The sequence below is a fragment of the Ctenopharyngodon idella genome, chromosome 15 (assembly GCF_019924925.1).
Source record: "Ctenopharyngodon idella isolate HZGC_01 chromosome 15, HZGC01, whole genome shotgun sequence".
NCBI classification, from domain to species: Eukaryota; Metazoa; Chordata; class Actinopteri; order Cypriniformes; family Xenocyprididae; genus Ctenopharyngodon; species Ctenopharyngodon idella.
Window position 1 is genome coordinate 18,116,008 of NC_067234.1, and position 15,163 is coordinate 18,131,170.

The 15,163-nt window shown below is 38.7% G+C and overlaps 1 protein-coding gene and 1 long non-coding RNA gene across 7 annotated transcripts in view; one reads left to right on the plus strand and one right to left on the minus strand.

The window, feature by feature from the left end:
* Positions 1-1,707: 1,707 nt before the first annotated feature.
* The window catches only part of LOC127495418 (NACHT, LRR and PYD domains-containing protein 12-like), a 107,100-nt gene continuing 93,644 nt past the window's right edge, over positions 1,708-15,163 (plus strand). For 2 of the 6 annotated variants that reach the window (XM_051862255.1, XM_051862256.1), the window contains exons 1-8: positions 1,821-2,017; positions 2,306-2,398; positions 2,585-2,695; positions 2,976-3,089; positions 5,335-5,448; positions 7,310-9,115; positions 10,799-10,969; positions 12,455-12,625. In XM_051862255.1, coding sequence (XP_051718215.1) covers positions 2,349-2,398; positions 2,585-2,695; positions 2,976-3,089; positions 5,335-5,448; positions 7,310-9,115; positions 10,799-10,969; positions 12,455-12,625 — 2,537 coding nt within the window. In that variant the 5' untranslated portion in view covers positions 1,821-2,017; positions 2,306-2,348. Of the gene's footprint in view, positions 2,018-2,305; positions 2,399-2,584; positions 2,696-2,975; positions 3,090-5,334; positions 5,449-7,309; positions 9,116-10,798; positions 10,970-12,454; positions 12,626-15,163 lie in introns of all 6 variants that reach the window. The other 4 variants (XM_051862260.1, XM_051862257.1, XM_051862254.1 and 1 more) reach the window with 4 other exon arrangements.
* LOC127495432 (uncharacterized) overlaps positions 12,279-15,163 on the minus strand; it is an 89,386-nt gene continuing 86,501 nt past the window's right edge. Inside the window, exon 4 of the long non-coding RNA XR_007925123.1 lies at positions 12,279-12,527. This is a non-coding gene — a long non-coding RNA (uncharacterized LOC127495432). The remainder of the gene's footprint in view (positions 12,528-15,163) is intronic.

Consider the following 15,163-nt stretch of genomic DNA (forward strand, 5'->3'; position numbering starts at 1 on the left):
TTGAAGGGTGGACAGAGCACAACAAGAGTGACCTAATACTGGAACGATACTGGGCAGAATGTGCTCTCTTAACTGTACAGGATGACCTGTTGCTGAGAGGCACGAGGCTGGTCATTCCAGCTGCCATAAGAAACAGCATACTTAGCAAGTTGCATGAGGGGCACTTAGGACTTGTGAAATGCAGAGAGTGGGCAAGACAATCAGTATGGTGGCCAGGGATAAGTCATTGGCTGAAGGAAGCTCAACTGCATGACATGCCTCAAGGAGAGACAAAACCTAAAAGAACCACTCATGCCCACTCAGCTTCCCAACAGGCCCTTGCAAAGGCTAGGGGCAGATTTATTCATGCTGGGAACTAAAACGTGTCTGCTTGTGATGGATTACTATTCCAGCTATGTGGAGATTGCTCAGTTATCACCCACCAAGTCTACTGACGTCATTGTCCACATGAAGTCCATATTCACATGTCATGGAGTTCCAGAGATTCTGGTTACAGATAATGGACCACAATTCTCTGGACACTCATTTGCATTCTTTGCTGCTTCTTATGGATTTGTCTATGTTACTAGCAGTCCTAAGTTTCCCCAGAGCAATGGAGAGGCTGCTCTTCTCAAGAAAGCCAGTGACCCACCTTGATCTCCTGGTATATTGAGCTACCCCCTTGCAGAATGGGTACAGCCCAGCTCAGCTTCTTATGGGCAGAAGGTTGCAAACAACTGTGCCCACTCTCATCATTGCTAGACCCAGCACTCCCCGATACTGCTGCAATTTTCTCGAAAGATAAGGAAAGAAAGAGTGCAGATGCAGAGCATTTCAAGAAACATCATAGAGCTAGAATGCTTCCACTTCACAATTGTCTGGTTTCATCATTGCTACACAAAAGTTCAGCTTGACACACACATGAGGATTTACACTGAAGAGAAGCTGAAAAGAAGTTTCAAACATGTATCAGGTCTCATCTGAAGAAAAAGAAATAAAAAGATGTGATGAATCTGATAAAAGCAATTGTTAAAGGTGTTCAAATAAGGTATAGCTTTAAAAATCTCACAAGATTTGTAAAGCTGTTTTCACTTTTACTTTGGAGAGTAGCAAAAGTATTAGTTTACTAATACTTTATAAGTTACATGATTTTCTCCCCCCTTACCTAGGCTATAAGAACATAAATGTAGGTGAAAACGACAAAATAGTCTTAAAATGGAACAAAACAAATTAAAAACGAAAAAAGAAATATAACCATACAATATTTAGACCAGTAGTCTGAGTAAGTAATCTGTAGAAAAACAATTTATGAACTAATATAAGAATTTGATAAAGCAAAAACAAATATATTATAAAGTTGTTTAAATGAAGTAGCTTTGAAATGTCACGAGATTTGTAATGATGTTTTCCTTTTACTTTGTACAAAAGTATGTGTAAACAAACACACAACTTTTTATTCAACACATTTCAGTGTACTTAAGCCTACTGTGTCATATGTGATGCATTATGTTCTAAGGCTTTCAAATGATCAACACAATCAAAACTCTGCTGAAAAACCTGTTGCACACGATCTACTACATGCCTTCAGTCATCCGACTCCTGGTCATGCCACAGTCTAACACACAGATTTGTTTACGCATTAAACTCGTTATCGTTACCATAACAAAATGATCTCTTGCCACGTAATTTAAGTTTGCCCTGCTGTATCTTTCAACATTGCTAAGTAAATGCCTGTAACCATTTATTCTGTAAAAACAAACCTGTAACCATTTATTCTTTAAAAACAAAAACAAAAAGATGTGCACCGCCGTGCTGATGAGGCTTCAGATCGAGCGCGTGACCTCATCATCGGCACAAAAAAAGAGTGAAAGTAAATGTTCAGAGTTGATTCGCCATTTAATCGGTCGAAATTGGTTCTTTAGCTACAATACGGAGTATCAACGTGATTAATGATGAGAACCTTTAAAATACATTTACATGTAGCTACTTGATAGAAAAGGAAGATTGTGAATCTGCGTGTAATTAAATGTTGATCAAGGTGAGTGTTCAGCTCTCGAGAGGCTTTACAGGTGAATTTCGCATTCATATTTTCCCTTAAGGAAGCAGTAGCTCTTTGATTTGAATTTGATATTTTTCAATTTTAAGCACGTTAACGTGGTTTCATTGGTTTTCCGTGTTTTCAGTGGTTTATTTGCATTTATTTATTTAGCATTTGTGTTAACATACGACTAACAATGAATATTTGAGTGAACGCCGCGTCTCATGATCCTGTTTCCGACTCTCAGGATCCGTTCAGCTTAATTATTTTTTTGTCATTTCCATCCAGAGTCAGTATTGGACATCAGATTTTGTTGAACCTATTCAGCATCATGGATGATACACAAACATCTAGAGATGAAAATTTTTCTCCAGGACGCAGGTACTTTGAATAAACACTATATTAAACCACATTTAAATGATAGAAGTTAGGTTAAAGATTAAAACTGAAAACTTTATTTAAAACCAATAAGATCAGCCTCCATAAAGAGTTATTTGAAGAACAATACCTGAAGACTTCGTATTAAATTATTATTATCATAAAGGATCAAATCTGTCTCTGTTATAGTTCAGTTGTGAAGAGATCACAACGAGAGCCCAGCTGTGTGTCTATGAGGAGTGATGGGTCTGTGGATCATCCAATAGATTTTAAGAGTGGAGATACACAGACTGATCTCAGGTATACCGTTTCTATAAAAATTGGCTTATTATATGGCTTTTTATATTATCAGAATAATATAAATAGGCCTAGAATTTATTTTTCTCTCATATTTTAACGTAGTGTTGCTCACACAAGAGTCACATTTGTGAAAGCACTGTTGTTCAATTTACAATTTTTGTAATAACTAAATGCAATGATAATTAAGTGATTGTTTTAATAATAATTTAATAATAAATAAATATGTGCTTTGCTAAATATGGTCTTTTAAATGATTAACTTTAACCTTTCTTTATTATAGTTCAGTTCATCAGAAGAGATCAGAACCAGAGTCCAGCTGTGTGTCTATGAGGAGTGACAGGTCTATGGATAATCCAATAGATTTTAAGAGTGGAGATACACAGACTGATCTCAGGTATACCGTTTCTATAAAAATTGGCTTATTATATGGCTTTTTATATTATCAGAATAATATAAATAGGCCTAGAATTTATTTTTCTCTCATATTTTAACGTAGTGTTGCTCACACAAGAGTCACATTTGTGAAAGCACTGTTGTTCAATTTACAATTTTTGTAATAACTAAATGCAATGATAATTAAGTGATTGTTTTAATAATAATTTAATAATAAATAAATATGTGCTTTGCTAAATATGGTCTTTTAAATGATTAACTTTAACCTTTCTTTATTATAGTTCAGTTCATCGGAAGAGATCACAACGAGAGCCCAGCTGTGTCTATGAGGAGTGAAGGGGCTGTGGATAATCCAATAGATTTTAAGAGTGGAGATACACAGACTGATCTCAGGTATACTGTTTCTATAAAAACTGGCTTATTATATGGCTTTTTATATTATCAGAATAATATAAATAGGCCTAGTATTTATTTTTGTTACGTGTTGGTATTGTAGAGACGAGGCGAATACGGAAATCCACAATAATGAGGGTATTTAATCAACGAAGGAGCAAGAAACACAACCATACACATTTAGAATAACAATAGAACTGACAAAGGAGTGCAGGGAGTGAGTCCAACTTAAAGGGAGTGTTGACGAAGACAACAGGTGCAGGGAATCCAGGGAAATGGCGGGAAGGCTGATGAGGGAAGTGAAAACAGGAGTGGAGCAAGGAGGATCCTGGGAAACGGAGTCCGGGAAGGCATGGATGTGACATTACCTCCCCCTCCCCGGAAGGCGTGACCTCACGCCTCAGATAAAACAGCGGGGAGGAGGGCGCCCTGGAGACCTACAGGCAGGTGCGGGGGGTGCAGGTGGGTGCGGAGGTCTCCAGGGCGGTACTAGGTCCTTGGCCGTCATGGGGTCTGAAGCCGTGGGCGGCCACGGCTGGTCAGGGACCGTGGGCGGCCACGGCTGGTCAGGGACCGTGGGCGGCCACGGCTGGTCAGGGACCGTGGGCGGCCACGGCTGGTCAGGGACCGTGGGCGGCCACGGCTGGTCAGGGACCGTGGGCGGCCACGGCTGGTCAGGGACCGTGGGCGGCCACGGCTGGTCAGGGACCGTGGGCGGCCACGGCTGGTCAGGGACCGTGGGCGGCCACGGCTGGTCAGGGACCGTGGGCGGCCACGGCTGGTCAGGGACCGTGGGCGGCCACGGCTGGTCCGGAGCCAGGGATGGCCACGGCGGGTCAGGAGCCTTGGCAGGCCACGGAGGGTCAGGAGCCTTGGCAGGCCACGGCGGGTCAGGGGCCGTGGGCGGCCATGGCAGGTCTCCGAGCCCACCCCCATCTTTCCCACCCACGGATACCCTCCCCCCCAAAAAAAAATATTTTGGGAGACTCAGGGGTTCAAAGGGCTCGTGGGCTACTGGAGTGGGTTCAGCGGCGGTTGGGGTGGGCTCGGCGGCGACGGCAGGAGCCGGGGCGGGCTCGGCGGCGGCGGCGGCAGGAGCCAGGGCGGGCTCGGCGGCGGCGGCAGGAGCCGGGGCGGGCTCGTGACAGGCTGGAGCGGCGTTTAACGGGGCATCTGGCGTTTAACGGGGCATCTGGCCAGTTCACCAAATAAGCAAGCTCGGTAAATTCCTCCACATACCTCTCCAGCGGGCGACCGTCCTGCCGGAACCCACACAGGCGATCCTCCGCTGAAGCTTGCTGGGGAGACTCGGGAACCAGGAATAATCCCATACTTTTTGTAGATTTCCAAAGGTAAGGTCAGTTCTTCTGTTACGTGTTGGTATTGTAGAAACGAGGCGAATACGGAAATCCACAATAATGAGGGTATTTAATCAACGAAGGAGCAAGAAACACAACCATACACATTTAGAATAACAATAGAACTGACAAAGGAGTGCAGGGAGTGAGTCCAACTTAAAGGGAGTGCTGATGAAGACAACAGGTGCAGGGAATCCAGGGAAATGGCGGGAAGGCTGATGAGGGAAGTGAAAACAGGAGTGGAGCAAGGAGGATCCTGGGAAACGGAGTCCGGGAAGGCGTGGATGTGACAATTTTTCTCTCATATTTTAACGTAGTGTTGCTCACACAAGAGTCACATTTGTGAAAGCACTGTTGTTCAATTTACAATTTTTGTAATAACTAAATGTAATGATAATTAAGTGATTGTTTTAATAATAATTTAATAATAAATAAATATGTGCTTTGCCAAATATGGTCTTTTAAATGATTAACTTTAACCTCTCTTTATTATAGTTCTGTTCGTCAGAAGAGATCAGAACCAGAGTCCAGCTGTGCGTCTATGAAGAGGGATGTGTCAATGGATCAGCCATTAGATTTTAAGAGTGGAGATACACAGACTGATCTCAGGTATAAGATTTCAACAAAAGATAAGATTTGAAGATATCATACTGAATAAAAAAGACATTTGGGTCTCATTCACCAAGCATGTGTACACACATGCGTAAAATATGCGCACAAACATTTTCACGAACAAATCATGATTCACCATATAGTTTCATGCTAAAATTTATTCTAGATGTGTGAAAAATGTAGGAACAACTGAAACCACACATATGCAAAAAGCACTTTCTCTGTGTGGCCATATAATCGTGTTAAGAAGTTATATTTCATCTTAACACAACTATAATTATACACTATTTATATTATATTATAAAATTAATAAATGATAGGCATTCAATTTAATGTCATCTTAAATGTTAATTTTCTGATCATATTTTTTTTTCAGGCACATTTTCCAGGCAATTCCAAACCACATCAATCTCACTACTAACTACTATTACTATTAAACTATTACTATATACAATTAAAACTACTATTAATTTTGTATTTAATCATTTATAAGTGATATATAATTGCTCATGAAGGCTGGAAATGAAAAACACCTTATATTCAGGTGTGTACAATTATTAGGCAGGTTTTCTTTTACAGATAAAATAAGCCAAAAAGAAATTTAACTCAGACCGAAAAGTCAAATATTATTAAATGCTCATGAGAAAAATGCAATACTAATGTAATACTAGAAATTGCAAAGTTAAGGCATGACAATTGGACAGTGAAATGCTCATTGGGTCATCAGGGTCAGACAAAAACAGGTGGAGAAGAAAAGACATGTTAACTGCAGAATAATTTAGAATTAAGGTGAAGAATTAAGTGTGAAACCATCAGGAACACTTTAGTCTCCAGCGCCACCATTTTCCAGAACATAACCTACCTGGAGTCTCCAGAAGTGCAAGGTGTCAGGATCTCAGAGACTTAGGGTAAAGAATCCTAAAAAATGACTCCCACTTAATAAGAAGAACAAACTGAAGTGTTGTAAAATACATGAAGACTGTTTTTATAGGCTTTATAGACAGACAGATTGAGAGTGACTCTTGAAGGACCAGCACCACATCCTCTTGTACCACTGTTTAAAGAATTTATCTTCCAGATTCTGGAAGTAATTTTTCAAGATCATTTTTAGTCTATCTCTGCAAAACTGAATTTTCAGGATGGGAAATGGACTAAAAATTAATTTTGCCTGTTAAAGAAAACCTGCCTAATAATTATGCACACCTGAATATTAAGGCGTTTTTCATTTCCAGCCTTCATGAACAATTATATATATATCACTTATATATGATTAAATACAAAATTAATAGTAGTTATTAAGATTGATGTGGTTTGGAATTGGTAAAATGTGCCTGAAAAAAAACTTGCAATAATTATGCGTGCACTGTACAGTGAGAGTAAGAAAAGCGGCATTATAGCTTCAGCTACTAGGTTTCTCTGAATAATGCAGATTTACACATGTGGACAGTTGGGTCTGTATAAAAGGTGTTTATTGTGTTTGACCTTGTTTTGAGAATGGCACACTTGGCTTTGCTCAAGGATCTGGCAAGAGCACGTCTGCAGAGAGCGGCATATGTTTGACGAGAGTGACGAAAGACTGTAAAGAAAATGTTGTGCGGAAAGCCCTTATATGGATAAATGTTTGTGTGTGTTTTATGCACATTACTAACCTCATGCACAGGGCCGCTCATTTAGAATACTCACAATTTACCAACATTATAACAAGATTAAACAAATTCATGTGCGTATGCATGTGTTGTGATTTTTGATGAGAAGTTCTCTTGTGCATACAAATACGAAATAATCCATTCAATTATTAGTGAATGAGACCCACTGTGCTTATTAACTCATGAAATAATGTGGTATTTAAATTTTACAGCCATGAAGTCCTCAACAGGTTTAGATCAAATCTGAAGAAGAAGTTTGAGTGTCTGTATGAGGGAACAGCAAAGCAGGGAAACCCAACACTCCTGAATGAGATCTACACAGAGCTCTACATCACAGAGAGTGAGAGTGGAGAGATCAGTAATGAGCATGAGGTGAGACAGATTGAGACACAATCCAGGAGAGCAGAAACAGAGGACACACCGATCCAATGCAGTCACATCTTTAGACCTTTACCTGGACAAGACAAACCCATCAGAACTGTGCTGACAAAGGGAGTCGCTGGCATTGGAAAAACAGTCTCTGTGCAGAAGTTCATCCTGGACTGGGCTGAAGGGAAAGAGAATCAGGACGTCCAGCTCATATTTCCACTTCCTTTCAGAGAGATCAATTTGATGAAGGACAAAACACTCAGTCTTTCAGATCTTCTTCATGTCTTTTTCCCTAAAACAAAAGAAATGGAAATATCCGGTGACAAATATAAAATAGTGTTTATCTTTGATGGCCTGGACGAGTGTCGTCTTCCCTTACATTTTAAAAAAAATGAGACTTTACGAGATGAAAACAAAAAGAAATCAGTGGACGTGCTGCTGACGAACCTCATTGCAGGGAATCTGCTTCCCTCTGCTCTCATCTGGATCACCTCCAGACCAGCAGCAGCTGATCTCGTCCCTTCTGAGTGTGTCCATCGAGTGACAGAGGTACGAGGCTTCAATGAGCCACAGAAGGAGGAATACTTCAGGAAGAGAATCAGTGATCAGAGTCTGGCCAATACAATCATCTCACACCTGAAGTCATCAAGGAGCCTCTACATCATGTGCCACATCCCAGTGTTCTGCTGGATCTCAGCCGCTGTTCTAGAGAAGATGATGAGTGAAGCAGAGAGTGGAGAGATTCCCAAGACTCTCACTCAAATGTACACACACTTCCTGATCCTTCAGACTGACATCAAACATGAGAAGGACTATGAGAAGAACGTGACAGATGAAGACATGATCCTCAAACTGGGGAAAGTGGCTTTTCAGCAGCTTGTGAAAGGCAATGTGATCTTCTATGAGGAAGACCTGAGAGAGTGTGGCATTGATGTGACAGAAGCATCAGTGTACTCAGGATTGTGCACTCAGATCTTCAGAGAGGAGTTTGGCTGGTATCAGGGGAAAGTCTTCTGCTTTGTTCATCTGAGCATTCAGGAACATCTAGCGGCTCTATATGTGCACCTCTCCTTCACAAACAACAACATAAATGTGTTTGACCCAATCACCAAACAGAGTTTGTGGTCTAAAGTTAAGGACTGGTTTCAACACATGTTTAAACTTGTTTCATTATCTGAGCTGCATCAGAGGGCTGTGGATGAGGCTCTACAGAGTAAAAATGGACATCTGGACCTTTTCCTGCAGTTTCTTCTGGGTCTGTCAGTGGAGTCTCATCAGATTCTCCTACAAGGACTAATGAAACAGACAAAAAGCAAATCTGACAGCAATGAGGAGACAGTTGAGTACATCAAGATGAAAATCAGGACCATTGACTCTCCAGAGAAATCCATCAATCTGTTCCACTGTCTGAATGAACTGGGTGATCATTCACTAGTGGAGGAAATACAAAAGTATCTGAAATCTGGAAGAATAAAGGAAGCCAAACTCTCTTCATCTCAGTGGTCAGCTGTAGCTTTTGTGTTGATGACATCAGAGAAGAAGCTGGATGAGTTTGATCTCACAAAGTTTATTCTAAGAAACAATAAAGCTGAAAATATGAAAGTTTTTCAGAAGCTGCTGCCTGTGATTAAAGAATCCAGATCAGTTCAGTAAGTGTCACTGAGAAAAATCATTTCACTGTTAAAACATTAAGAAAATAATAGTTCATAAATCTTCAGTGCTGCAGAAGTTGTCCAGAGTTTAGTGGTCAGTATTTTGATGTGTTTTCTAAACCGTGACAATGAAAAATTCCTTCAGACATTCAAACAAAGTCAGAGAATATTCATATGAATAAATAATTCAGGTTTACCAGTTGAATGTTCTTGCACATAATTTTTTAAATATTTGTTATTAAATAAATGACATAAAAGAAATTAAGACCAAATAAACAACTGGATAAACAGCTAATTTATTAAGTAACTCAAATCTCCTAAAATTTTTGATGTATAGTTAACATATAGCAGAGTCATACATTTTTTATTTTTTTTTTATTTTAGTCAGGTGGACGATTAAACATTTACCTGAACTTTAGCTTAAAGTTGACTAAAAGTTCACATTTTAATTTGACTGTGAGATGGACACTTAAAGAATCAAATCACTGAGTATCTGAAATTAGTGCAGGTTCTCTAGTAAAGAGCAGATGTAATGTGCAGCAGAGCGGCTCCACCGTAACAAGAATAGCAATGTACAGTGACACATTTAAGATCATTAACAAGTCATTACTTTTACAAATAATTGGAATGGAATTTCAAAAATAAATTGATACGAATATAATTTTCTAGTAATCTATTAGTCTGCATGTACATCAGTCCTCTCAGCAGCAAGAAAAACAAAACTTTTACTCAGTGGATTATATATAGCGTAGAAAGTGCGCTCCCTTTATAATCACTAAAAAGCGGTCACTCATCTCAGTTCACAATCTCACAAATTTCCATTATAATCAATAAAGTTGTCTGAGTCCAGGTTTTTGAGCAGTGAGTGGATTCTGACTAAATGAAACACCTCTGATTGGCCATTGTGTTCAAGAGATCAAAAACATGTCTGTGATTGGTTACATTTCTCACTGCTGCAAAAACACATTGTAAATAGAAAAAAACTGTTTCGCCAATATGATATTATTACAGTATCAACTGAGGGTGCTTATATTTATGTTTGACATTTTTATTAGTGTGAATTTGACCATGAAACAGATAAAAATTTGTGTAACGAGTCGTCACTCGAGTTGGGATCCATAAGCAGGCTTTTATTAGAGAAATGCGTAGTACAACAGGCAGGGTCAAACAGGGGCAAACAGAATGATGAGGGACAGGCAGAATCGTAGTCAGGGTACAGGCAAGGAATCAGGGCAGACAGATAACACTCACAGTCCAGGTAACAATAAACAGTCCAAAGGCAGGCGGCAGAGATTTGTAAACGAGAGGCAAACAGGATCAGTAACAGGCAGGCAAATAACACAGGAAACCGCTCAGAAATGTACACCATGGCAATACAAGACTTCGCAAAGGTGATGGGGAAATGAGGGCCTTAAATAGTCCGGTAAATGAGCTTCAGCTGGGTGTGGTGATTAGTCCAAGGTACGGGGCTGCTGGGAAATGTAATGCGTGAGTGTGTGCACGTCAGTACTCGGGAGAGGGTTCCCTCCGATGGCCAGAGGAGGGAATTACGGAGTTCGTCTCTGTGACAATTTGACATTGTTCAATTATATTGGAATTGAAAGTTGTTGGATAGATTTTTTGATAACGGTTTGATAATTTAACTATTTATTATGCTATTTGATTTTCATCTCTTTACAGGTTGAGAGATTGTGGCATCACAGATGAAGGTTGTGCTGCTCTGACTTCAGCTCTGAGATCAAACCCCTCATACCTGAGAGATCTGGATCTGTCTGGGAATAAACTAGGAAAATCAGTGAATCTGCTGTCTGATGTACTACAGGATCCTCACTGTAAACTGGAGAAACTGTGGTAAGATATTTAAGAGATGAACAGTATTTTTAAATGTATTTATCTGTGTCCTCTTATGTCAGATTCTTAAATTTAATCAATAAATTAATTCATAATAAAAAGACACTGTGTTTGGCTATTATTAACAATCAAATGAAGTCAGTATCAATAAAATCCATCTTTGGATTTACACATACAGTTTAACGCAGCTCAGACATTGCATGAATAGATTTGCACAGCAATAATAATTGCATAAATTGTGCTAAGAGATTGTTTTAAAAATAAAATTTTTAATGTAGAAATATTAAATAATTGAAATAATAACCTACTTTTTTATATATACAATATGATACTAAAACCGCCAGTAGATGGCGTCAAGTCACTGTCTTAATGAGTGAGTTGAATCCTTCATTCAACTGATTCATTCAAAATACAAATTCATTTAACTTATCAAATGACTGTATGAATCATAGACTGTAAAAATGTATGAATGGATACCCTAATTGAATCATGTACTCTGATTTGTTCAAATACACTGATTCTTTGAGGAACAAAACATTGTGTTACTCTGAGTCGCAGCAATTCTGCTGTTTGTTCTGTTTTCTTTGATGGTGCAAAAACAGACTGTGTTTGAAATCTGAAAGTTATTCAGTAAATTGTTTATTGAAGTTGTTGTATAAAATCAGTTTCACATTTGTGTGCAGATGTTCAGAAAAATTACTCTCTTGCTTGTGTGATAACTCCTATATCATGTTATAAATATAAAAAACAGGAACTTTTTTTTTCTAACATTTTGATGATATTTCTTCCCCACTAGTGTAATGACATGGTAGTGAGATGGGAGAGAGCGCTCAAAACTCTTCAGATTGCATAATTTAGTGGAGAATTTAGACAGAGAATTTATCAGTATCTTTCTAAATGTGCGCTATTTTGGCTAAAATCCGTAATGGAGCTGTTTAAAGTAGCCATGTGGTCACAAATAAACATGAACAGATGCGATTCAATACACGTGTCCGTCTTCTGTGTGGAATAATGATAAATACATTTATGGCATCGAAGCTCGCAGTCGGAGGCTGGTCCGTTTATAGACCTCGCTCAAACTGGCCAGACAGTGGAAATGAGACTAATAATTTCTGACTGGCAAAACTGAACAAATCAAACGAACATAAATGGGTAAAAGTGGGGCGCCATACTGACCGGGGCCCATGAGCTCCTCAAGCCCAGTGGGAAGTCCAGCCATGGTGAATAGTGTCATTTATTAAAAACAGATTTTACACAAGACAGACATTTAATATAGTGCAAATAAAAGATATTATTTTTCCTGATTGAATGATACATTAGATGTTTTATGATCATGTTTTGTGACATTTTAGATCTCAGTCTAATGATCCATCAAACATATTAATTCGAGCTTTAAGTTTGTATTTTCTCTTTAATAATGGATTCACTGCTAAACTGATCTGATCTGAACTGAGAGAGTGAAGAGTGTGTCATTGTTCTCTACAGGTTGTATGATTCTGGAGTCACAGATGAAGGTTGTGCTGCTCTGACTTCAGCTCTGAGATCAAACCCCTCACACCTGAGAGAACTGAATCTGTCATGGAATAAACTAGGAAAATCAGTGAATCTGCTGTCTGATGTACTACAGGATCCTCACTGTAAACTGGAGATACTGTGGTAAGATCATATTTGACTCTCACACATGAATCACAATGTAAAGTATATTTGAAGTGCTCAGCCTCTTTCTGCTGCTGTGAGTTCAGCTGATTGAGATGTAAATGATTGAACACATGAGCTGCTCCTCAGTAATATGATACTGCAGGACTGAGAGTCACACTGAAATACACACTTTCACACAATCAACATTTCAGTCTCTTGACTTTAAACAGACTCGAACTCAACAGTCAGAACTGAGAAATGAAGAACATGCTGGAGTCATTCTTACTGTTCATCATTTTATCTTTCTGCATTGAAACTTTTTCAAGTGTTTTTTAAACGTGTGTGTGTGTGTGTGTGTGTGTGTGTGTGTTTGTGTTTGTGTAAAATCACACACACAGATTAATTGATACTCCATTCATATTAGATAGTACAGATTTAAGTAACATAGTAAAACTAACCAATGTAGTGAATAGCAGGGCAAGACTGAGGGGTCTGTGGGCCCCTGGGCTTGTGTTTATGTTTGGGCCCTACCTACGCTACAAGAAATCAACTAGATCATCATTATGTAGTTGCTCAAAATACACAAAACTTAAAATATGCTTTGAGGTTCCTAGAACAATTAATATGAAACATGCCTAATCTAGTCAATGTTTAGAGTTAATATTAAATAGTCATTATAATACAGTAAAATACAGCATGTGTTTCTCAGTTGAAAGAAGATCAAAACCCTGAAATAACACTGAGCAATAAAGCCAGTGATTTTTACAGTATTTTTAAATTTATTTTTATTTATCTGTGTCCTCTTATGTCAGATTCTTAAATTTAATCAATAAATTCATTCAGAATAAAAAGACGCTGTGTGTGGCTATTATTACCAATCAAATGAAGTCAGTATCAATAAAATCCTTTTTGGATTTACACATACAGTTTAATGCAGCTCAGACATTGCATGAATAAATTTGCACAGCAATTATAATTGCATAAAATATGTTAATAGATTAATGTTTTAAAAAATTACGTTTTTAATGTAGAAATATTAAAAATTAAAAAAAAAAAAAAAAATGAAATGATAGCCTACTTTTTAAATATGATACTAAAACCGCCAGTAGGTGGCGTCAAGTCACTGTCTTAATGAGTGAGTTGAATCCTTCATTTAACTGATTCACAATTCAAATTCATTTAACTTATCAAATGACTGTATGAATCATAGACTATAAAATAAGTTTGAATTGATACCCTAATTGAATCATGAACTCTGATTCGTTCAAATACACTGATTCTTTGAGGAACAAAACATTGTGAATTCTGCAATTCTGCTGTTTGTTCTGTTTTCTTTGATGGTGCAAAAACAGACTGTGTTTGAAATGTGAAAGTTATTCAGTAACCTGTTGTTTATTGAAGTTGTTCTATAAAATCAATGTCACATTTGCGTGCAGATGTTCAGAAAAATTACACTCTTGCTTGTTTGATAACTCCTATATCATGTTATAAATATAAAAAACAGGAACTCCTAAACATTTGTTTTACATTTTGATGATACTTCCTCCCCACTAGTGTGATGACATGGTGGTAGTGAGATGAAAGAGAGCGCTCAAAACTCTTCAGATTGAATAATTTAGTGGAGAATTTAGACAGAGAGAATTTATCAGTATCTTTCTAAATGTGCGCTCTTTTGGGCTAAAATCCTTAATGGAGCTGTTTAAAGTAGCCATGTGTTCACAAATAAACAAGAGCAGATGTGATTCAATACACGTGTCCGTCTTCTGTGTGGAATAATGATAAATACAAGTTTACGCCGTTTGTTTGTTTATGGCATCGAAGCTCGCAGTCGGAGGCTGGTCCGTTTATAGACCTCGCTCAAACTGGCCAGACAGTAGAAATGAGACTAATAATTTCTGACTGGCAAAACTGAACAAATCAAACGAACATAAATAGGCAAAAGTGGGGCCCCCTACTGACTGGGGCCCATGAGCTCGTCCGGCCCAGTGGGAAGTCAGATGCAACTTTTTGCATGGAAGAAAACAGGAAGAAAAGCACTTTCGCTAAGAAAATAGATTTATCATTTATGCCGCGCAGCGATTTTCACTTACACATTATCAGAGGATTATTACGAAGGCAGCAGACATTAATGGAGGAATTTGCAGCTTTACTCGCAAACTAATAATTCTTGTTCATCAAAAAGGTGAGAACCAGACCCCTTACAAACCCAAATACACTCGAAATAATTATATTTATTGAAAAGTGTACTATCCAAGTAGTAATAAAGATGTTTGCCATTGTAATGATGATAGTAGCGCACACAAGAGTAGTAGCTGTTCCGTGCTCTGGCATGGTTAGCGTTCACACTGCATGCGTACCACGCCTGAGCCCAACTGAACCATTCTCTGGCCCACCTCTTCCAAGCAGGCCAGGGACGGCTAAACGAACTGTGCCCAGGCATGGTACGGAGCAATCACACTAGTCAAACAAACCGGGCTTTGGGGGTCAAATGTGCTTAGACACGGTTCAGAGCACCTAGTGTGAGTACACCCTAAGAGCTCATTTGTGGTTGCGTAA